The following is a 24,092-nucleotide window of genomic DNA, read 5'->3' on the forward strand; positions in this document are numbered from 1 at the left end:
TTTCTTTGTTAAAAAAATAAGATCTAAATTGCATGAATCTAAAATAGTTTAACAAAAATCATATGAAATATTTTAATTTATATAAAGTATCTAAAATTAAAATCACTTCAAAATTTAGAATACACCAAATTTGCTACTACTCGCAATTTGGCATGTTCACAGAGATGTAACGGCCATTAATTTAGCTAAATGAGCCTTAACCGAAACTTCAACTAGATATGGACAATCATTTCTACAGTCTAAACTTGTTTTTATTACTTTAGTTTATGTGGTTTGAAGCTGAAGCACTGGCAATGCTAATGGCAGTGCAACAAATAAGGAACTTGAGGATGAGTATGTTGCTTTTTCAGTAACTATAAGCGACGTATTGATGAATTATGTCAGCTAAATGCTGAAGAAACAATCAAAATGATTTGTAGCACAAAAGCTTACTCTACGATACAAGACATTCAAGCCATGTCCGAAAGTTGTAGTTTTACTTTTCAACAAAGGACCTAGGCTGCAACCTGCAAATGTTAACTAAATAGCTAAATCAGTTAGAGATCAAGCTCAAAACTAGTATATAAATCTTTCATTATGCCAGAAAAAAAAAAGAGTTTATCCGGTTACAAATCATAGGGCCTTTTAACTGAAACCTTACAAGCCTAGATAAAGCAAAGAGAATGGGCCCACTTGCATTTACAGCGCGTTGAGGAGACGCGCTTAATAGGATATACTATCTCGTACGGTTATTACGGGTTAAATGCCATGTCGGTCGGTATTACACATGTCCAACTTCTTCTGACAAAAAAAAAAACTTAGCTGTTCCCATCTTTTGTCCGTCATTATCTGTTCAAAGTTTTTTTTTTTTTTAAACATTACTCCAAATCCAAAATCAGATCGAAACAACTAATCAATCAGTTTCTAACTCAGTCGGAGAAAATGTCGCAAGATCACGACGAAACAGAGAAGAAATCCTACGCAGACGTTGCCGGTGGCGATGGCGATGATGCCGGAGAAACCGTCAACGGAGAGACGATGGACGGTCGCCTCAAAACGGACTACGTGGAGGTTGTGGAGGATGATGATTCGGAGAGTCTCTACTCCTTGCTCTGCATCACGATCGGTTCGATTCTGTTTCCCGATTCCAAAACCGGGTATGCCTCCTCCTCGTCTTTGCTTCAACGAATAAGAAACTCATTCGCCGAGAATGGACCGAAGCTTCGAGAAGCTTCTCGCAAAACTTCACGCGAGGTTCTCCAGTGGACTCGTCGAGGCAGCCCGCTTCGTGCACTGCTTGTCATCACTGTAAGTGTTTTTCTTTTTTTTTTTAAATTTGATTCAGCAAGTTCTGTAACTCTTCTTGCCATTGATGAAAAAGTTTGGTACTTTATTGAATCCGATTGAGTCGAAATCTCTGCTTTGTTGCAGATTGGAACAATAGTTCTCGTTACGACGATGGCTTTGGTTGTCTTCACGCTCTTCTTCGTAGCTGCGACATTCAATGCGATCATAATCTCTCTTTTGGTTTCGCTCGCTGCTGCTGGTGGCTTCTTGGCGCTCTTCTTTCTCTCCTTGGCTGGTATTTACATCGGAGCTTTATCCGTTGCCGCTTTCGTCATCTCCACCGTTACAGTATCAGCGGTTGTTTGCGTTTTAATTGCTTCAGGTTTATACTCTGTTTTTTTTTGTTTTTTTTTGGATTCTTGAAAATGAAATCTCTCGAGTTGTTTCCTTTAGTTATGTATTTTGATGAATTGGTAACGGATTTGGTACGGATAAACAGGTTGGATAGGGTTTTTCTATGCTGTGTGGTTGGGAGCAAGAGGAAGCCTGCGCTTGGCGAAGCAATCGCTTTCAGTGATGGGAGGTAACACTTTCAGTCGTCATCACCAACACAAAGGTCGAGAGGTTAGCATCGAATCATCCAGCTGAGGATAGGATGATTGGTCGAGCGTGTTGTTTGTGGAATTTTTATATACAAACGTTTCTTTGTTGCGAAGTAGCAGAGAACCATAAGAGAGTCGTTTTTTTTTTAATCAATGTCTACGTTTGGATTATGACTTTGGATCTGTGTATGCATACATTTGTCTTTAATGTACTTAAGAATGATGAATATGCATTATGAAAACTCAACTCAGATCTCTCTTTCTCTGCATTTCAGCGGTAGATATTCAAATATAAACTAGAAAGAAACCCTCTAACCAACCAAGAGGCTTTCTTTCCAAACAAAAAAATGAATTCCAAACGTTCTCTAGTTTTTGGTGATCCTCGAGTTATATGATCTCACCAGATCATCCTCGAGAAACCAAAACAAAAAACTCATATATTGATAAGCCACTTTGTAGTCAAATCATCAATGGAACTTGAGAGAAAGAACCTCCAAATTTTCTCACTTTGTAGTGATTCACTTCTTTGGCTCTCTCTCTCTCTCTCTCTCTCTCTCTCTCTCTCTCTCTCTACGTGTTCTTCAACTTTTCAAACTCATCGTCTATATAACTGCATACATGCATGTTCCAAGTAGTGTATATATGTATATTCAAATCAAGAAATCATTTATTGTGCCAATCGGGTCTTCCTAACGTGAACTCCAAACTTGGGTTGTTACAACTAAGATCTCCACACCTCTTTACTTGATCGTTCGACCTTTGCTCCTGCGAGTTAACGTCAATTATACTTTTTATGATGACCTGAGAGAACTATATTTACATACGAATTGTTATTAGAACCTGATTTAGAAGGATGGATCTTTGATGGTGAGAGAACATTGATGTTGATGAAGTTCTGACCATTGTATCTATGTCGCCTGAGCAACTATTACTTGATGGCCATGTCTCTCTATCCATCAATGCATGGATAAGTTTTTAACCAGTTAAATAATGGTAAACAGCTTGACTCAATACTTGTTGATTTTTACTAGAAAATGGTATTCATAACGTATATTGCATGTTACGATTGATCCCACAATCCATGTCATACATATGACGAAAGGTCTATTTATTTTATATGATCCATAATGACCTAAATCACATCATTTTAAAATCCCTAACAATTTCATCTCGGTGTAACCAAAAACCACCATTTTAATTAACAATTAATCCAATTAAAGGTTAAATAAAAAAAAAGAAATAGTATCCAAGATCTATTTATATTATTAGATGAAGATATGGATTTTGGGATAAACCAAATAATTGTTATATGAATTTGGTAGGAAGTAGGACCAATTAGGTGCGAGAACTCTAACCCTATTATTTAATTCGTCAATCTCACTTAAACTAGTAGAAATTCATGTTTATATATGTATACATATCGTGTGTGTGTGTGATACATGTCTGGATATGTATAACAAGATTATAAGATGTATAAACGCACCGTGAAGAGTTGCCCCAACGAGGTTTTGTGGAAGGAAAGTCAATTTCTTGATGAGAAGTATCATCAGATTTTGCCCTTTGATTTGTCGATGATTGATGATGAGCTTCATTTTCATTTATGCCCATTTCTTCTTCTTCTGACCCATCTGAAAATTAATTTTAAAGTTATAAACAAAGTTTCATCTCAATTGTTTTAACCCTTTAAGGGTCTTGTTTAATATTAAAGAAAATATATACTGTTTGGTAAAAGATAATGCGTTTACGAAATTGCTTTTCTTTAAATAATTTTCCAGCTTTTGGCTTGACTAAAATCTAATATATATTCCATATGTTTCATATTAATTGTCATTCTAAAATTTTTTTATTGTTCCATAAAAATTAAAAGTGTTACTTTATAATTCTAATGCAAATTTTAATTACTTTTGACTTAAAATTAATTATAAAATGCATTAATCTTAAAGATAATTATATTTATCTCATATACAATTGGTCAAACACATTTAATTAATAAAAACTTAATTACATTTCATTCATTTTCTTAATATATCTGAAAAATATCAAACTAACACTTATTTAGAAATGGAGGGAATACCTCCTAAAAGTGATTTCAAAAACTTGGAAATTGTGCAATATATCAAGGTAAAAATGAAATTTTTGCGTATACCAAAAATACAAAATCCATATGGATATAAAATAATTGATCTTCATTTCTGTGTACGAATAACTTATCCAGATTTGATTTGGGGCTTTTATGGAAAATATTTTATCTCTCTGTTTCATAATAAGTGTCATCATAACATTTTTTTCTTACACAAAAATATCATTTTACAATTTCAATGTAAATTATATTTACCTTAAGCTGAAAATATTGTAAACTGTATTGATTTTATAATTAATTTTATTTATCTTAAATATTATTGTTTAGAGAAATATAATTAATAACAATTTACATATATTTTTATCGCTTTCTGAATCTATGTGAAAAAAATGTCAAAGTGACAATTTCTAAAAAGAGAGAGTATTTATAGTGTGTAGTCATTTGATAGTATTGGTCGAAGAACAGAGATGAATGCTCATTTGGTTTGCGTTAAATATGACCACTTGACTTAGGGTTTCAATAGAAAGAAACATAAAACCCTTGAGCTTCGCCAGTTCTTAGGGTTTGTTTTTCAATTATTTCGGGGGAAATAGAATAGTATATGGAACTAAATAGTACTGTAGAATCGAAGAGTTAAAATAATGGTAATGCGTATACGTCAAAGTAAATTATATATATATATATATATACAAAAAAAATCAAATATTCAAATTCTAACTTGAATTTATTGATTATTATTATTATAAGCAATAAATATTTATAGTGATTATATAGTGAACCTAAAAATCAGATAAAGCTTTGGTGGCTAATCATAAGCTTCATTGTATGTTTTTTGTTTGTTATAAACCATGTGACATGCATCTCTTTAGCATATATAAAGCTGAAAAAGGCTATAATAAAGAAATGTGAACATGCATATAAATATGTGTGTGGGTAAAGTCGGGTAGAATTGTTTGGAATAATACGTACCTGATGAAGCAACAGGCTTGTTAGTGGTCTTAACAGTTCGGTACATCTGCAAGTAAAAAAAAAGAGGAAAATGCATAATTAGATATCGACAACAAAAGAATAAAGTTTGCAAAAAAAGAAACAAAAGAATAAATCAATAAAATCTAATTAAGGATACAAAACAAATAAATGAACAGGTGATCCTGATAAACAACTATAGATTATTTTCAATATATGAAACAGCCGACGAAAAAAAAAAGCAGCCGACGAAACCGGAGACATGTATGCAGATACGTATGAGCTTTATATAATTAAAATAATACAAATGTGTGGTTTTCTGGGTTGTCTTGGAACTAGTGCTGTACATTTAATTCTTTAATTATAATTATACAACCACGAGGTAGATGTCTGATGAGTAATTGAATGATCGTACTTATTATCATGGAGTAATGATGACTACTTTTGTCCCCTCTTCCTAATTTGTTTTAAAATAAAGAAATTCTATCATCTCAGTTCTCAGTTTGCTTAGCAATTCTCTGAAAGGTTTCAGTCTCTTTAAGCTATAGGTACTCTTTGACCCAAAAAAACCTATAGGTATTCTCTATAAATTCTTCAACTGCTTCAATTTCTTGCAAACTGTGCCATCTCTCCAAGAAAATGAGTACACTTTGCAAAGACAACAAGAAATAAAAATAAGACATTAGAGTTGGAGGACAAGCTTTGAAGACTCTTAACACTATTCGTTGAAGATATATATATATATATATATATATATATACAAAGATCTAATTTCTTGTGCAGAGCGAGAGAGAGAAAAAGAGATGATGGTGATGAGACCTACGAAATATCCCTAATTAGATAGTCTTAATTGGCAAAGAACTAACTTGACTAGACTCATAATAGAGGAAAGGAACCAATAAGAAGATGAGAGAAAAAAACAAAATTAGTACACAATGTTACTCTTTTATGTGCAGGAAAACATCTTTTATTTTGTTTAATTTAATTCCTAATGGACTATAGATTCACCTGCAGATGGCTCTTCACATGAGCTAGAGTTAAGTCCTTTACATCCATGAGCTCAAGAACGGACTTTGGAGTTGCTCCTATATATATTTTCACAACAACAACAAGAACAAGAAAAGATTCAAACTCTTAGAATAAAACAACGAGAGATCTTAAGAATGAGACTACGATGCAAAATGTGTGCGTACTTTCATGGCCGCCTAGTAGCTCAACGGCGTGAACAAACCGCGCGTGGAGGCTACTCGTCCAACGCATCCTCGGAGCTCTCATGCTCCGCTTTGTCGGCATCTTAGGCAAGAATCTTGATCTGATCATCCCATGATGGTGATGATGAGGAGAAGAAGAATCTGAAGATCTAACGACTCCATAGTGATTATGATGATGATGCACAGGAACACCTTTTAGCCTCGGGGAAGATTGTAATGATCGGTAAGCGTTGTTATAACCGGAAGATGAGTTTAAGATTGAGCTTTGATCCAAGTCTCCTCCTCCAAGAGAAGAAGAATGAGACGTTTGTTGATGAAATGGGAATGAACGGTTGTGATAGACCGGGATGCCTCTAATCGGACGGTGGGTATTATTAATCTCGGATTCATCTACCCTATGATGAAGACTTCCACCATTAAGAATAGGGTTGTTATTGTAATGCTGATGATGAGAAAGATTAAGGTTTCTTCGATCAGGACAGTGGAGGATTCTTGTGCTTGGATTCGAACTAGGGTTATTGTGATGAGACAAGGAGACTTCGAAGTTTGATGATCTATTGTCGGTTTGGGATGATCTTCTTGAAAGTTCATTGCGATGAAGATGATGATGACTATCTGGGAGACTGATGTTGAGAGATAGATCAGGTAGAGTGGTAGTTGTGTTTGGTTTCTCTAGAAAAACTCCTTCCATGGACATAATTAAACAACCTTTTAGAAACCTCTCTTGATATAGCTGCTGCTCCTGATGGTGGTGATGATGACTTTGCTTTTGTTTCTTTCTCGTGAGGGTTTGCTTAGGAATTTTAAATGATTTCTCTAAGGGTAAAATAAAAGAGAGATTCTTTCAGCAAAGAAGTCAAAAGGGTGTCTGAAAGATTTGATTCTTTTTTCTCTGTTTCTCTCTCTATATCTCAAAAAGAGAGGAGAAAGTGAGGGGATGAAGCTAAAGAGCAGCTTTGATGAGAAATAAGAAGGAAGAGAATATATAAAATATGAGTAATAATAATCTTCTTGAAGAAACAAACATGCTCAAAGTAAGACGCACAGAGAGAGAAAGAAGGAGAAAAGAGAGAGATAGGTATGTGTGTTGTGAAGCAAAGGCAGATCTAAGAGAGAAAAAAAAATAAAACGTTTTTTGAAAAGGAATAAAACTAAATCCAGGAAAATTAAGAGAGAGATGTGTGCGTATGTCTGTATATCATGTATGTGCGTATGCATGATGAGATGTTGTTCCTTCGTAGTATATCTTGGAAAGCCATAGTTGAGAAAGGGCAAAATCGTAACTCGGCATATTCCAGATAGTATAAGCTTTTTATTTATTTTGGGATGACATTTCAAATTTGTCATTTTCGCATTTCTTGCACCACGCAAAGTTTTCTTTTGTTAAAGGAAAAGACAAGCCAAAAAAAAAGACACCACGCAAAGGAACCCATGCAGCAATACAAAATGTTTTGCTGCTACAGTCATTGATATCGCTACAGTAATTAGCAAGGAACTAACTTAACTACTTTTTTTTTATTATTGACTTGATATTTTAGGTTTACAGCTAAAATATCTGATACATATATTAACAAACAATATTTTTGATTTAATAGATGAAACTTTGGAATGTAAATTAATGAGTTATACCGATCATTTTGATAGATAAAACATAGTTTTGAAAATAATGTATACTTAGCAATATGAATTATGCAGATTTAGATATTATTTTAATATGAACAACTAGAGTTTTGCTGTATAAAAATGTATAATCTAAAACGGTTGTAAATATATATACAGATCAATCTATTCATATAGAACAACTTTCAAATTGACCTTAGTTTAAACCTAAAAATCTGAGTAATAAATCAAAACCTTCAGTTACCAAAAAAGAAATTCAAAACCTTACGGAAAACTTTAAAATATTACATGTTCACAGATTATGATGAATATTAATTTAAAACGTTGGAGAGTAGTTCAAGAAGAGAGAGAATAAAGGATCGCTCTCGTCTGTCCTATCTAATCTATAATCAAAGCAAAAGCCAAAAAAAAAAACGCAAAACTTTAAAATGTGACTTTAAAATAAATAATAAAAATCGTGTGCTTTGATTTTGATACCCCGGAGACGACGGGATACATACATTTAGAGAGAGAAAGAACTCTCCCCTCTCTCCCTGCTTTTTCCATTTTCTCCCCCCCCCCACTCTCTTCGCTTCTCACTTCACTCTCTCTATTTACGTTTTTGTTATATTTATTTATTTAGTTTCTTTTATAAAGATTTTGGGATCAAACAAATTCATGGTTCTGACCGTATATTGTTCAACTATACCTAAAGAGATAACTAACTATGCATTAAATATCAGTACCTTCTTGAGTTTATGAATATATCGTATAGACATTTTAGTTCCTAGATATGTCGAACCTGTCTTGCTTGACCAATTTGTGAAGTCTATTAGGACAAATCAATCTGATTTGTCACTTAAAAGTAAACCGTAATTTTAGATATATTTATATAGCAGATTTATATTACGAATCTTTAGACTGTTTGATTATTTTATATTATAAACTTCGTCTTGTTCTGAAGGAGTTAATGAAATTGAAGAACATATTTATAGAGTTTTCTATAGGTTTTATTTTTCATTCTAAGAATGTATCATCTAATTTATTCGCAAAAATAAAAAAAAATTATAGAGATTTAAATTATATTGGTTGTTCTGTTTCGTTCTACTTTCCTTTCTGAATAATAAAATAGTTGTCTGATCTGAAAAAGAAAAACTCTGTATTGTTTATGCCTAAGAAATATTATTATTTCTCCCACTTGATTTATGATATATACTTTATGTTTTGTTTTTTTTAATGTTATATACTTTGTGTTTTGCCTTCCAAATGTAGGGATATATAATTATTTTAAATTTTTATATATTTAAACTGTAAATGCTCTACCAAGAGCTTCGTATAAAAACATTGAGCAAAAATTATTTGGAGAACATTAATATATTGTAAATATTTTTCTAAATGCTACATATTAATGTTGATTGGATAATAACGGATATAATGTGTATGTTAATGTTCTGCCAATCAAATTATATGGTCTTGGCTTCATTTAAATATTTTTGAAAAAATGATTTATCTGTGAATTACATTGGAATATTTTTTTAACACATTGGAAGATTAATCTGAATTTTTCTATAGACTGGGATACCTCTTATTAATATTAATAATAATAATAATAAATAATAATAATAATAATAATAATAACAATAATAATAATAAGAAAATATATAAACCGTTCCGTAGATGGGTATGTACGTATAATAATATTAATGCATGGACACAACGTATAGGAGTATTTTTGTATTTGTTTATTAAAATTAAATTATTACTGCACGCATTAAATGGATCCAACAGAACATGAAGTTATATAGTATTGTCTAGATTATTAATCTACATCTCTCTGGAATATATCGGAGAATGAAAGACTCCGTTGATTCTACCAATTCGTTGACGTTCATATCTCTTTGTCAGTTGTCACATATTTGTTTTTTTTTAATCTTTTTACTTAGTTATAAGTATTTTTTTTTAACTTTCTACGTTGTGCATATAAATCTTCATTTTGTCTTTCTAAAAGAAAACAGTATCTTGTCTTAAATCATACTCTCTTATCTATTTTAGTCTGCAAATAAGTATTACTATAGTACATGTAGGATTAATTAACTTTTATGTAGGTTTTTGTTTTTGTAAATACATAAATAAGTTTGTTTGCAGAAAATACGTCTTGATTTGTCTATATGTATGTTGAATAATAAGGAGTTTTGACTTAATTTTTCTAGTGAATGTTTTTTTTTTTTTTTTTTGCTAAAAAAGTGAATGTTTCTTGGGTACGTTATGGCATCATTATGGAAAAATTGTGATACACGACTTTTGCTTTCACAAATTAGAAATTATTACGTAAAATAGTTTTACATTCATTAATTTTACTTCATAAGATTCACATCTACTGTATCATTTTGAAAATACACTACGTAAATCTACGTGCGATAGCTCTATTTTTAGGAGTAAATATTAAATTTTATGCCAGTTTTAATTTTTGACAGATATTACATAGAAAACTAGTAACTGATAAAAAGAAAATAAAACTAAATAACAACATAGAATTGAAACACATAGAAAGATATTAAAAATCTCTTTTCAAAAAAAAAAAGATATTAAAAATCCAAATTTTCTGGCATAGAAATATATATTAATGAATCACCAGAAATTTCGCACACCTTTCTTATCGAGACGAGAAAAAATAAAGTTGGTCAATTAAGGAATATAAAAGAAATAAATTTCGCACCTTTGTGTTCTCTTGTGTATCATCTCAAAATTTTAGTAAAACAATAACATAACTTATTGATAAATATAACAGCTATGTATTTCATTTACTTAAAATATTATTCTATAAAATATTAAATACAAAATACTATTATAAAAATTGAATATAAAAATTATATCCGTTCTTTGAAAAGATGGATTAGAATATAGTAAATTCTTAAAACAATGTATTTCTTACAAACAATGTATGCGTAAAAACAAGAATATAAAGGGGAAATGCGAAGAATGTTGTTACCTCCTAGACAATGTATGGAATGGAGTATATAAATTTTCGTTTCTTTTATGGGTCAAATATTTTAACTATTAATTAGTAACTACACTAATTTGATGAACATGGTGATAGCTTTCTGGTCTTATGTGGCAAGCTCCTACAGCAACAACAAAAATCATTCAAACTTGGGCATTAACTAGTTTTTCGTATTTGCATGCGAATAGCCCAATAGGATTCGTTCATCATTATCTCATAAACAATGTATATTATATGCTTTCTCACTTTATTTTCATTTTTCCATTCCTTTCACTTTCACCGTGCAAAATTATCCTTCTCATGCGAGTCTCAAGTGTCATTCTAGTTAGAGAATAAAGGGAATGCTTAAAGTCTTCCATATTTTTGTTTAAAGAAACACCCAAATTTACACCAAAAAGAAAAAACACCAAAAAATAACTCATATATGTGTGGTCGGTGGGATTAAACCCGGATCAACGATGAAACAAGCCTAACCCTCGGATAGAGGTACAGCCCACGGATAGACCCTCTCCTGGACATTCAAATGAGTCGAAACAATAACTCATATCCGTGTGGCCGGTGGGGTCTGAACCCGGGTTTGCCTTATTGGATTTCTCAATTCTCTCAAGCGTCACTAGGCCACCACCACCGATTAACACCAAAAAATATGATTATGCTTTACGTGTTTTGAAATATAATCTTAGGGTTACAGTGGACCCATCGCTTTATGATATGCTAATAGCAAAATTTTTAGAGTTGTGAACTACATTATTTCATTCTCTTCCTATCTCAAAAGCAATAATGAAACAAAAGTTTGACATTATTATCCCCTTTTATATTTTGTAAAGATATAGCATATTATATTTACTATCACATTATGAAGTTGTACGGTTAAGTGGTTGACTTTTTAAATATAATGCAATTCATATTATAAAGTTTTTCTTAAAAAGAAGCTAGTTGTACTATTTCGGAAATACATAAGAATACTTAAGTACTTACAAAATAATTTACAGGGTTATTTGTGAAATAACAAAAAAATAATGGGAAATTAGATTTTTAGTAAGAAGGTAGAGAGAGATAGGAAGAGAAATAAGGAGAGAGAGGGTGATTTTGGTTAGTTAGTGAGTTTATATTTTTTTCTTGTATATTAGACCTAATTTCCCTACAGTAAAAACTATTCACAATTCATTGGAGAATAGAAAGTTTGATCACTATCAGATAATCAATCTACCACCAATACGACATAACATTTTGTAATGTATCTATCAAAGTTTGACGAAATTTATTAGCGCATAAATTTTTGATCGTTAGCTAGTAATCAATTAATTTTAGTAAAAGTATGTTTTTACTTTCAATTTTGTTATAAATATAAAACAAAATAAAAATAGAAAAAAGCTAAAGAAAAAAAACATTAGACTACACTCCAACAAATAATTTATCAAATATCACTAAAAGTCACATGTATATATATAACATATTAATCACTCAATGATATATTCGTAAAACTTCTAGATCACTAGCAGGGGGGACAGAAAACATAAATTAGTATAGGGCATATAGTATAATTTATATATAAGTTAGGGGTATATAAATAATTTTGCGTTAATTATTAAAGAAAAATGAAAATGACTGTGGGGTCTGTGCCACACCAGCCTCTCCTCACATGGGTCTGTCCCTGATCACTAACAGGGGCGGATTCAGAAAAATATTATATATGGGATAAAACAATTTTTTATATAAAGAATATATAAAATATACTTTTAAAAGTTTTTATTATATTATTATTAATACTATATGATTACGATAAATCTTTTAACTAAATAAATATTCTTTCTATTTCTGAAAATATCGTTTTAATTTTTTAAAAACATATATTATATTTTCAATACATTTTGTATGAGCTGATAATCACAAATCTATTCAAATAAACTAGAAACAATGAAATATTGATATAAGTTTAGTCCAGCTATTTTAATACAATTATTAAAGCTTCTTACTAATTATTTACACAATATGATTACAAAAAAACACAAATATGACTAAAAACATAAATATGACTAAAAACACAAATATGAAAATTAAATTAAAAAAAAAAAAATTTAAAAAATATGTTTTGAAGGACATGTCATAATCTAGTTAAAATCTTAAAATAATAATTCCGTTTACTGAATTACTATTAGTTAACCACATGAAATAATATATTTATTATCAGACTTAATATAGTTTAACTAATACATATTAAAACATAAAATATTTATCTTCAAGATTGATATTTACTCAACAAAACTGAAAAATTAGACAAATATAACTAATTCAATAAAGTTTAAAGGAACAAGAAATGACACAAATAAAATATGAGAACAAAGAGTAATTATATAGGTTGATTTTGACCATTTAAATAACGAAAAGATAAATATGGTCAAACGTTGGAGTATGTGGCACCACTGACCTAATTTAACTTAATATTCCAGATTAATATATTCAAAATTGTGTTAAAAAAAAACATTATGTCAAACAAAAGAAAATTAAAAGTTAGTATGGGGCACGTGCCCCACCTTCTATACTAGTAGATCCGCCCCTGATCACTAGTGCTGGTTCTGTTATAAAAGAATTTGAAACAAGACTTTGATCAACGTTTTAGGGTCGTAACTAACGTCAATACTAAAAGAATAGAAATACGTGTTTGTATCGCGTAAAATTGGCTATTTTATACCAACTGTTTTCCCTTCTACGTATAGGAAGGATGGGGGCAAATTGTACAATGGGCTAGTTCAAATGCAATGGACAAGAGCAAAAATTGGGAAGAATGAGATGTGGCATGAAGGTGTTGTAGTTGTCTCATTAACCAACAACAGTCATAGAGAGATATGTGATGTATATTGTTCATGAGGGGGTCCATGTCGTTATATTTAATTTGGGTGAATATATCATGTAACGTCAATTCTCTATGTCTATATATTGTTATTATGATTAATAAATAGTTAGAATATTATGAGGGTGAAAGAGCACACAAAACCAAAGAATGTACTGTGACACCCACCAACATCGCGTAACTATAATACATATATGTACTTACCACAGCGACAAGGTTTCAATCCATACCGGGTTGAACATTTCTTCTTGTCTCTTTGATTTTTCTTGCAAGTTGCAACCTCTTCTCAGATTTTTATTTATTAGGTTTGAACAATATTTCCTCGTTAGGCATCGACTGATAGCCTTTTTCTGACAAATAACAGCTTAGTAGTTATTAATCAACAATTGTTTCTACCAGGTTCTTGATTTCATTAAAATGACAAAGCTAAGTCATGATAATAAATTAATAACTTTTTTGTTTTAATCACTGGTTACAAATATTGATCAATTTGATGAGCGATTTTCATCATACGTCTAATATTCGATCGTGAAACTGAATCATGTTTTGCGAATCTATCTTATTAAATCAGAAACATTACAACTTTTTATAGGTGAATTTTAAAGATGAACCTCATATATTTAAATTAAATGTCTCATTCTTTATATATAATATGTACCATAGTCTAACTTTGCATTGATGTATTTCCTTAAATACAATTTCTCTTTTTGTCCATATTCCATATATGGTTTTCACATTTATTACATGTCAATTTAAATAAGATAAATACTAATAATACTAAAAATATTAATCTTACTGGAATTACCCTATACAATTCATTTTAAATTGATCAGTATACTTTCATTGACCATATTGATTTTATTAGTACGAATAACATTAGGTAGATAACTCATAGATACATACATAAAGATTTTACTATTTTTTAACTACGTTGGGCCTAATCTACTTTTTAAAACAAATAACATAGCTTTATATATTGTATAGAATATAGTAATATTGTATAGTATTATACTTATACAATAATACTAAAAACAAACCAAACTGAAATATAATATATATCAAAAATGCTTTGAACCATTACACAAAAAATATATTAGACCTCAGAGATAAAATTTACTTTCAAATTATGTAATAATTATTTTAAAAAATTAAACTTTGTAATGTACAAAAAACATAAGTTTTATATCAAATTTTGTGTTATAATAAAAAGACACAACTCGCGCTTACAAAGTGTTATTTTTACATATGAAAGACAGTTTTGGTATTGTTCTTTAAACACAAAATTGAATTATACAAACTCGATACTACATAAAACTAAACAATATAAAATACATTTTAAAAATAAAGCCCGTGCGGGTGCGCATGGCCTTTGCGAAAATCGTAGATATGTTTATATAATATATAAATATATTATGTTACACATATTTTCATATAAATAATACTCCAATATAGGTTTTGTATGATAAATATTGAAAATACAAAATATATAGACTATATATTTAAAATAATATAAAAAATCTACTTTACATTATCATAAAATTTAAAAATCAAATTTAGTAATTAAACACATTGCTTATTTAAACACATTAGTACACATTGTTATTTATCAAAATTTTATATTAATACACTTGCAATCATGTATAACATTTAGTACAAACAAAGATAAAAAAATTGATTTCCGCTCGGTCGAGCGGATCATGATCTAGTGAATGATTAATAGCGATAACAACAACAACAACAACAAAAAACACAGTATATATATGTAAAGACATCGTATTTATGAGAACTTTTATAACAAACTTATCTATAAACTCCGTCACTTTTATGGGTACATTGATATGGATTTTCTAATAAGTACTCCTTCCGTTTCGAATTAGATGTCATTTTAGAACAAAACTTTTGTTTTAAAATAAATATCGTTTTATGATTTTAATGCAAAATTAATTGATTTTTTATTCTAAATTATTTTTCTATTGGTTGAAATCTTGTTAGAGGTATTGATAATGATATTTTTATCTAGTAAATATACAAACTTAAATATTTTATTAATTTGTATGTCGAAGTCTAGAACGACAAATAAAATGAAACGGAAGGAGTAGGTGTGAAACCTATATGAGCTTTTCTCGCAAGATGTCATAAAGTGGGAACTAAATAAAATTTTGAGATAAGTGTAGGAATATCTCAAATTCGAAGCCTTTAGTCAAAAAAAAAAATCTCAAATTCGAATATGCAAAGTCAGCTTAATTGATAAACGGATCAAAAAGCTTAATTAATTGATGTAAGTTTAAGGTGGAGAGAGAAAGAAATGAAAAGAGTAATAAATGAGAGACAGGAGGGCACAAGACTTTTGTGGCCATTGCAGAAAAAATAGCCTGATGTGAGAGGTGATGAAATCATTTTGTAATCGATTGCTTTATGATTGCTCTTTCATTTTTTTTTTCATCTTAAATTATAGAGAGAGCATTTATTAACAAGTGAAAAAGTTTTCACTGGGTTGGAATATGTTTTTTCTATAAAGCTGATAAAAGTAGAAGAGAAAAGTATATACTCCCTCCGTTTCATTTCATTTGTCGTTCTATACTTTGACACACAGATTAATAAAACATTTAATTTTGTATATTTACTAGATAAAAACATCATTACCAATACACCTAATCCAATAGAAAAATAGATTAAAATAAAAAATCAATAAATTTTGCATTGAAATCATAAAACGACACTTATTTTGAAACGAAAATATTGCTCCAAAACGACATATAATTTGAAACGGAGGGAGTATTCAATAAACAAAGTGCTTTTTCCCCTCTGTGTTCTCACTTAAATAAATGTATTATTTATTGCTGACAAATAAAAATAGATATAAAAGATAAAGTCATGAGATGAAAAAGCAAAAGTTACAAAAAAGCTGCAAGAATGAAGGTATAATGACTAAATAATAATCGAATGCATGCATGCATTGCATTGCATTGTCCTATTACTCTATATGCACACACCAAAGTAACTTTTTACTAACTTCTGCTGACTCGCTTATTTCAACCTTCAAGCATTTATTCGGCTTTATATTCACTTCACAAACCTTTTCTTTTATTGTCACTTCACAAACCTTCTCCCAAACTATGTGATGCTTCTTTAAATTCCAAAGTAGATGTGTGTACATATATTATTTTACACATGAACATGTATGCCATGCATGTCAATCTTATAATGTAGATTTTTGTTTTTAACTTATCTGGTTAAACTCCAAATCAATATCTAGAACCAATTTCCGATTTAAAAGATAGAACAACAATGCATAATTTCCAATTTAAAAGATAGACCAACAATGCATTTGAAACAATGCGAATTCTCAACCACTAATTTTTTAACATAAAAGTTTCGTTGAATAAACGCATTGTAAAATAGTTTTAAACTGTTAAATTAAGTTTGGTCTAAGAACCAAAATGTGGTGGTCTAGTGGTAGGCGAATTTTAGGATTGTTAAACAACATGGGTTCGAAGACACCCCACTGCACTTTGTGGCTACACGGATATATACTTATTTTACGGTCCATTTGAATATCCAAAATGAGGGTTCATCCGTGAACTGCATCACTCATTAAGAGAATAGTCTAGATCTCTGCATGGATCTGGGATACTTTAAAGTTTAAAAAAATTGTTTGGTCTAATTCTGCTTTAAAACTCTAAATGAACTAGGAATGTACATCTCAAATCAAATGTACAAAATGAAACTGATTAAGAAATAAATCTAATCTGACAACAAAAAGTTTGGTGACAAATAAAATTAATAAGACGATAATAATACTTCAAAGCCATATATGAAAAGATTCAGGAAAATGTTTCCAGGTATAAAATATCATAAGACTAATGTGTGTGTGTGTATATATATACATTTTGATAAAAGGGTTTCAAGACTAGTGTAGTTCGATTTATTAATAGTTTTTTAATCAACATACTGATATTTTGTTTTTTAAGTTAATAAAAGAAAGTTAATAAAAGTCCGTAAAGCTGAAACGGGCTCAATAGAGATGTTATGAGGCCTTCCTTTATCTATCCATCTTCGGTTACCGTCGAGTCGAGTCTAGTTTGGGCCGCTAGTAACGGAAAAATTTTTTTGTACTTCGGCTCATGTCAAAAACTTGACTAAACCGAGACTTTAAATCTTGTAATAACAATAAAGATTCCGAAATAGAACAAAGTAAAAGCTGGAGAAAAGAACTATCATTATTTCTTGGAAAGAGTTTAAATCAAACATTCTTAAACAAAGAAAACATGAGAACTCTTTCATAACGAGAAAGAGAAAGTAGAAGAAATGAACATGAACTGATGATATAAGAGGTTTCTTCAATCATGGTTTCCAGAGGATTGTGGTTTCAGCAACCATGGAAGTCACAGTGTAAGGATCCATGTTAGACGCTGGCCTACGATCTTCAAAGTATCCTTTTCCATCTTTCTCAGTGTCACGACCAACCCTAATCGATGCCCCACGGTTGGCAACACCCTGTACAAACCGGTTAGGTCAGATCATGCTTTATGCTCATGCGATATACTAATAAACTGTGGCATTATGTAACACGTAAACGTGGAGTAATATTCGTGATAAATGTATACAATTTAAAGAAAAATTCTTCTTACCCATAAGAAAGTGTTGATATCAGCAGTCTCGTGTTTTCCAGTGAGACGACGCTCGTTGCCTTCACCATAAGCAGCGATGTGTTCCTTGTGACGCAACCCAAGCTTCTCTATCGCTTTCTTTATCACCTCGTACCCTCCATCTTCTCTCATCGACTTGGTACTGCAGAAAACAAGAAACCCACAGTTCAGAGCAAAAACCATATCAACGGAAACAGAGCAAATCTTCAACAAAAAAAAAAAACCTGTAGTTTGTGTGTGCTCCTGCACCATTCCAATCTCCCTAGAATAGAAGACAAAATAATTCAGTGAATATGAAAGAATCGAAGGTTTATATTTTTGTCAAATAATTGAAAGTTATGGTAAAACTAACCGGAATTGGTTTAGGGTCAAGAGACAAAACAACTCCAGCCAATTCTGTAATCCTCTGTTTTTAGCATACCCAAGAAACAGAGTTAATGAAGAGACATATCACATGGTGTATATATATTTTTTTCATGAGATTGTTTATATATTACCTCGAGGATAAAACGAGCGACCCAGACCTGATCAGCGGCCGCTATTCCAACGGTTGGACCGACTTGGAATTCCCACTAAAAACCCACACAATATCAGTTTAATTAATGTTCTGACCATCCATCGATACGATTTTAATCAGAGGAATAAAAAAAAGAAATGGAGGCAACATATCAAACCTGTCCCGGCATGACTTCTCCGTTAGTGCCACTGACATTGATTCCAGCGTAAAGACATGCTTTGTAATGAGCATCTACGATGTCTCTTCCAAAGGCTTTGTCTGCTCCAACTCCACAGTAGTATGGCCCCTGTTTTTATTAATAAATATTTCTTACTTATTTGGCACAGACTGGAGTTTGGATTGAGTCCACAAAATGAAAAAGATTCGCCTGGGGAAAATCTTTACCTGAGGACCTGGGAAGCCACCGACGGGCCAACCAACCGGCCACTTAATATCCTTTTGTAGCAAAGTATACTCTTGCTCAATTCCATACCTGAATTTTAATATTTTTGAAAGTATGTAATTAATTTAGAGTTAGAGAAATGTAAATCTGGCGTGCTAGTAGCCGGAAAATTTAGAATAACAAATGTGTGTTATGGTCAAATTACTTTATTATACTTTTACGTTATAAAAAATTATATATCAACAAAATTGACTAGGTAGTGTTACGTCTCCTTGCGTTACCATCCGCAATTAAACACGCATGTTGATGTTGACAAAAAAAAAGTTAAAAACTATGCAAACCTAAAGTTTTCAAACAAAAATTGAAGTCAACTTTAACAAAAAAAATCATTCTGAAGATGTTATACCAAGTTTCTTCGGCGGCAACGGCTGGGTCGCTAAAGATCTTGGCCGCCGCATGCCTTTTGTTTGTTGGGATCGGTTCGCCAGCCGGTGTATATGCGTCACACATCACCTAATTCCAGATCAATCACAGAAACAGTATAAATGAATATGTAACAAATTTCAAGAGTATTGTTCTAGTTGTTTGTTTGAGTTATTACAAGGATGTTGTTGCCTCTTCTGAAGGGGTCTTTGAAGATAGCTTGAGGGCTGAAAAAAACATAGAAAACCATCAATATCATTAATCCACGAATTATAAATTTAATTAACTTATAGTGAGTATATTTTGGAACGTACTATATGATGACTTCACTGTCATCGCCGGGAGCTTGGCCGGTGCTTGAACCGTCATAGTTCCATTTTGGTAACTCCGATGGATCCTTCACTGGTCCTGGCAAAGTCTGCAGAAATAATTTTAATAATCGTTTCTTAAATTCTTGATATTGTTTTAACGATTAAAGTTAACTACAGAAGAAAAAAATCAATATAAACTAATTACCCTTGCTTTGCTTCTCATATCCAAGCCTGATCCACCAATCCTATTCATAAAATCACAAAAAATATTCATCACAACGTTTAAACCAATCCCAATCCAATACCTTTCAACTTTTAGTATACCAAGCAAAGTTTTAAAGTTTCGTCATAAGAAACCTCAAGTATGAGAGCTATACACAGAAACACCTACTCAAGCACATAAGCAAATAATAAAATATTTAACAGATATAGATGAAGAATTGTACGGACCATATGTACTCGGCAATGATCTTCTCAGTGGAGTCAGAGAGATCGAGATTGATTAAATCTGCAAGAGCCGACATTTTTCTAGGAATCTGAAAAGAATACTTAAGTTTTTTTTTTGTATAACACTAGATTCCTGCAAGTGTATATATATAGGAGGAGAGGGGGTTGGTGTGTGCTTGACTATGTTAAGGAAAACAAAATAATTTGGGTAAAACCGGAGAATACGAAAATATCGGACTATTATTAGAAATGCAAATAATCCGGAGATTCTAGTTGATTACGAGGTTATATAAGATTCTATTCATACAGTATCTTTTAAGAAAAACAAAAATTATTGACCTTTCACCTGATGTCCCGGTAACGTTACCATATAAAGTATCTCACCAACCGTGGTTCTCGTGTAATACAATCACATATTTAACAGAATTTTGAATATTTGTCAAATATGAAAGATATATATTGAAAATAGGAAAGATATATATTGAATTAGGAAAGATATATTTTGAAAATAAAAGTCTTTTGAGAGAGAGGGCTTGTATGGGAAGGTCGTAAATTAGATTCATTCACTGAATCTTTTTTACTAGGAAACAGGGAATATAATTTTTAGAATCTTTTGGAAGAGCGAGTTATTGTGTGAATCCAAACCAAGCAAAAAAAAAAGTTAATAATTCTTTTTTTTTGGGGTGCGGGGGAGTGCCAATAATAATTCTGATATTTTCGACCCTCTCTCTGTTTGTTTATAAAAGCTCTCTTCGAATTTTATTTATTTATTTATTGTTCATGAATTAACTTTTGGAGAAAATCCCCAATTTTTCTATGAATTCTCAAGGAAAAAGACAAGTGTGTTTAAATTGAAAATGCGTGACCAGGCTTTTCCCTAACTCGTGGGCTCTAACATTTGAGTGGTGAGGCATAATCTTCAACTAAATGTAAGATCCAAGCTTTAATCGTCTCAAGATCCTTGTTTTTACTTTCTCTAAAAAAAAAGAAAAGATTCTTGTCTTTAGGGAATCTCTCAAAACTATCCACGCTCCTCTCGTTAGCACTTACGTTACGCGCTTTCCTTTTTTTTGTGCAAACGGGCTTTTATAATTGATTAAGAAATGTTAATGGCCCATAAGGTCTGCTTAGCCACAAAGACGCGCTTTCCTATTATTGCTTTATTTTTGATCGAAACCTATTATTGCTTCTTATTGTGTTAAATTCTCCAAATATATGATTCAGAGAAACTGATGTCAAAAATATATATATATATATATATATATATATATATATATATGAGTTATTTCACCAACCAATCATATTCTTTCATTTTATATGCAGATTAAAAGTAAATAAGATCATGGACGAATCTACAGTGTCTAATGAGGGGGCAGCTGCCCCATAAAAAAGTACAGATAAATTTGTGCATACAGTAATGAATAGCGATCCTGCTGGTCAGGTGGTTAAAACCTTTAGTTTGCCCCCACTGGTCTTCTGTTGGAAGCACCATCTGACCCTTTTGGCATACTTTTTTTTTTAATTATGAGTTTTTTTCTAATTTTTTCATCCACCTGTCCTATTTTTTTTGTTTACGTAGTTGCCTTTCTTCTGTTCCTTTTGTTTTCTTTTGGCCTCTTACATAACGTAGTTACTAGATTTTGACTCGCTCAACCGAGCGGGTATCAATTTTCATTTTTTTCTTTGTTTATATTAAATATTATACATGGTTTGTAATATGTGTACTAATATAATATATTTAAAATAACAATGTGCTTAATTACATCGAATATTTTTTGCGTTCTACACTAAATAATATGACCAATATTTATTGGATATTATATAAACAAATCTTTTTTTTTTGACATCAAAGACACAGACTCATCCAGACTCTGTATACCAAAGTGGTAGCTCTGCATCCATGTGGACGATGAAAGAGTTTTGCTGACTAGCACCGCGTGCAAGACTATTCATTCTTGTATTCTCCGTCTTCGGTACATGAATGATCTCCGAGCTTGTGAAACTTTCTCTCAATATCTTGATATCTTCTAAATAACTTGCGAACGCCGGCCATTCCCTTGGTGCTGAAACCATCTTCACCAGCTGAGAACAATCTGTTGCAAAAGTGACTTGATATTGACGTAGATTCCTCATGCATTCCATTGCCCAAATTAAGGCTTCTACCTCCGAGTGTAGAGGTGATAAACTTGGCCGTGTATTCCTTGCTCCCATTAATCCTTGAAATCCTTGTAGTGTACTAAACCAACCCTGTCTTGAAAAAAGTCCCTTGTCTTTCCAAGAACCATCCGTGAAACACCATCGTCCTGGGATTGTTGGTAAGCGTCTGCCTTCCACCTGATGTGGTATTCTGTGAGTGTTTATCTCCTGCGCCTCAGCCCATAATCTCGATTCAACTTCTGCCTTTTTAAGTGTGTCCATCGGTTCCACATCTAGATTACTGAACACCTTGCTATTTCTCGCTTTCCAAATGTACCATAATATCCATGCAAACTGGTGATCATCCATAGCCGGTGTAACCCGTCATAACAGGTGATCCATATTTGTAAAAAGAGAAGCGGCAGGAAAAATTAGTGGATTTGATGGTATCTTTGAAAGCGCCCAAACCTGTCGTGCTAGAGGGAGGCAATCAAAGAAAACATGATTTATTGATTCCTCTGGATCTCCACATCTGTCACAATAAATATCTCCTTTTAGTCCCCTTTCCTTCAAATTTTTCTTTACCGCAATGCACCCTGATAACAACATATACAAATAGGAGTTAGTATGATATTAAAAATTGATACATTAGTTATAACATTTGTAAGAAAATAAAAATATTATAGACAATTTATTCCATAGGATATTCAATTTGCATAGTTGTATCAATAGTTTTAAAAATAGAGAAGGTGTATGCACTGTGAAAATATTTTAAATCACGTTAGCAAAATTTCCAAAAAGTATAGATTTTTTTTTGAAAATTTGAATTAGCTAAAAAAAGCTAGGAATGTGATCTAAATTTGTAATAAGTATTTTATTTGTATAAGTGATAATATATATTTTTTAAATTTATCCGATTAAATAATTGTTTATATGACATTTTTAAACATAATAATTTATAATTTATATTGAGTAATTTTATTTTGTTTTATAACCCATAAATGGTATAATCCATACTTTAAGAATATGACCCAATATATCCGTACAAATGTATTTTTTTATGGATCAAAATTTATGATAAATAAAATTGTGGTATATATTATTTAAAATATATGGTGTTATATACTTTATATTTTCAACATTTATTATACTGAACTTACATTGTGGTATTATTTATATGAAAAATATATGTGACATAATATATTTATATATTATATAAATGATTATTTTACTGTGACTTTTATTTTTACTTATTACTAATAAATAATAAAAATATAGATATTTAAAAATAAAATTGTTCATTAAATATTTAAAGCTATGTTTATTTATTATTTCTAAACACACACACACATATTATTTATATATGTCCGTATGTTTAGAAATGATAAATAATAATATAAGTTAGGTTTATTAATTATTGTTGCCAAATTTTTTTATTTTGAATTCGATTTTTGAAATGTATTAATTAAACAGAAAAGACAAAAAATCATAAAAGGTAAAACACATTAAATAGAATTTGATTTTGGAAATACATTAATTAAATAAAAAATAAATAATTTTTAAGAAACACACATTAAATAACTTAAAAAGACAAGCATTAATATAGGAAGATTAACTAAATGCTCAGTGGCATATCATTGTAAATAACACT

General features: G+C 30.9%; 3 protein-coding genes across 3 annotated transcripts; 1 reads left to right on the forward strand and 2 right to left on the reverse strand.

Moving 5' to 3' along the window:
* The first annotated feature begins 790 nt into the window (after positions 1 to 790).
* On the forward strand, positions 791 to 2,115 carry LOC108829649 (uncharacterized). Its single transcript, XM_018603270.2, has 3 exons — positions 791 to 1,287; positions 1,411 to 1,648; positions 1,766 to 2,115. Exons 1-3 carry the CDS (start codon positions 922 to 924, stop codon positions 1,912 to 1,914), a joined length of 753 nt encoding a protein of 250 aa, XP_018458772.2. The 5' UTR covers positions 791 to 921; the 3' UTR covers positions 1,915 to 2,115.
* A 339-nt stretch (positions 2,116 to 2,454) lies between these two features.
* Positions 2,455 to 7,318, reverse strand: LOC108842668 (transcription repressor KAN1-like). The gene is made up of 6 exons (XM_057002940.1): positions 6,108 to 7,318; positions 5,923 to 5,999; positions 4,918 to 4,963; positions 3,352 to 3,496; positions 2,709 to 2,817; positions 2,455 to 2,633 (listed from the first exon to the last, which is right to left on the reverse strand). The coding sequence occupies exons 1-6, from the start codon at positions 6,820 to 6,822 to the stop codon at positions 2,532 to 2,534; spliced, it is 1,194 nt and encodes a 397-aa protein (XP_056858920.1). The 5' UTR covers positions 6,823 to 7,318; the 3' UTR covers positions 2,455 to 2,531.
* Positions 7,319 to 17,778: 10,460 nt separating this feature from the next.
* On the reverse strand, positions 17,779 to 20,472 carry LOC108842667 (glutamine synthetase cytosolic isozyme 1-4). Its single transcript, XM_018615648.2, has 12 exons — positions 20,309 to 20,472; positions 20,064 to 20,103; positions 19,862 to 19,965; positions 19,726 to 19,774; positions 19,531 to 19,637; positions 19,127 to 19,214; positions 18,900 to 19,028; positions 18,723 to 18,797; positions 18,578 to 18,631; positions 18,450 to 18,487; positions 18,208 to 18,367; positions 17,779 to 18,073 (listed from the first exon to the last, which is right to left on the reverse strand). Exons 1-12 carry the CDS (start codon positions 20,380 to 20,382, stop codon positions 17,921 to 17,923), a joined length of 1,071 nt encoding a protein of 356 aa, XP_018471150.1. The 5' UTR covers positions 20,383 to 20,472; the 3' UTR covers positions 17,779 to 17,920.
* Positions 20,473 to 24,092: the final 3,620 nt, after the last annotated feature.

This window comes from Raphanus sativus, chromosome 2, assembly GCF_000801105.2.
Source record: "Raphanus sativus cultivar WK10039 chromosome 2, ASM80110v3, whole genome shotgun sequence".
NCBI lineage: Eukaryota > Viridiplantae > Streptophyta > Magnoliopsida > Brassicales > Brassicaceae > Raphanus > Raphanus sativus.

Excerpts from the sequence above, each read along its gene's own strand:
- LOC108829649 (XM_018603270.2), top strand. The coding sequence starts at position 922 with ATGTCGCAAGATCACGACGAAACAGAGAAGAAATCCTACGCAGACGTT. Across the intron at positions 1,288-1,410 it reads GTGCACTGCTTGTCATCACT|ATTGGAACAATAGTTCTCGT; the intron begins GTAAGTGTTTTT and ends GCTTTGTTGCAG. Across the intron at positions 1,649-1,765 it reads TTGCGTTTTAATTGCTTCAG|GTTGGATAGGGTTTTTCTAT; the intron begins GTTTATACTCTG and ends ACGGATAAACAG.
- LOC108842668 (XM_057002940.1), bottom strand. The coding sequence starts at position 6,822 with ATGTCCATGGAAGGAGTTTTTCTAGAGAAACCAAACACAACTACCACT. Across the intron at positions 6,000-6,107 it reads GCTACTAGGCGGCCATGAAA|GAGCAACTCCAAAGTCCGTT; the intron begins GTACGCACACAT and ends AAATATATATAG. Across the intron at positions 2,634-2,708 it reads GATCCATCCTTCTAAATCAG|GAGCAAAGGTCGAACGATCA; the intron begins GTTCTAATAACA and ends GTTAACTCGCAG.
- LOC108842667 (XM_018615648.2), bottom strand. The coding sequence starts at position 20,382 with ATGTCGGCTCTTGCAGATTTAATCAATCTCGATCTCTCTGACTCCACT. Across the intron at positions 19,029-19,126 it reads GTGGCTTCCCAGGTCCTCAG|GGGCCATACTACTGTGGAGT; the intron begins GTAAAGATTTTC and ends TAATAAAAACAG. Across the intron at positions 18,632-18,722 it reads TCGCTCGTTTTATCCTCGAG|AGGATTACAGAATTGGCTGG; the intron begins GTAATATATAAA and ends TGCTAAAAACAG.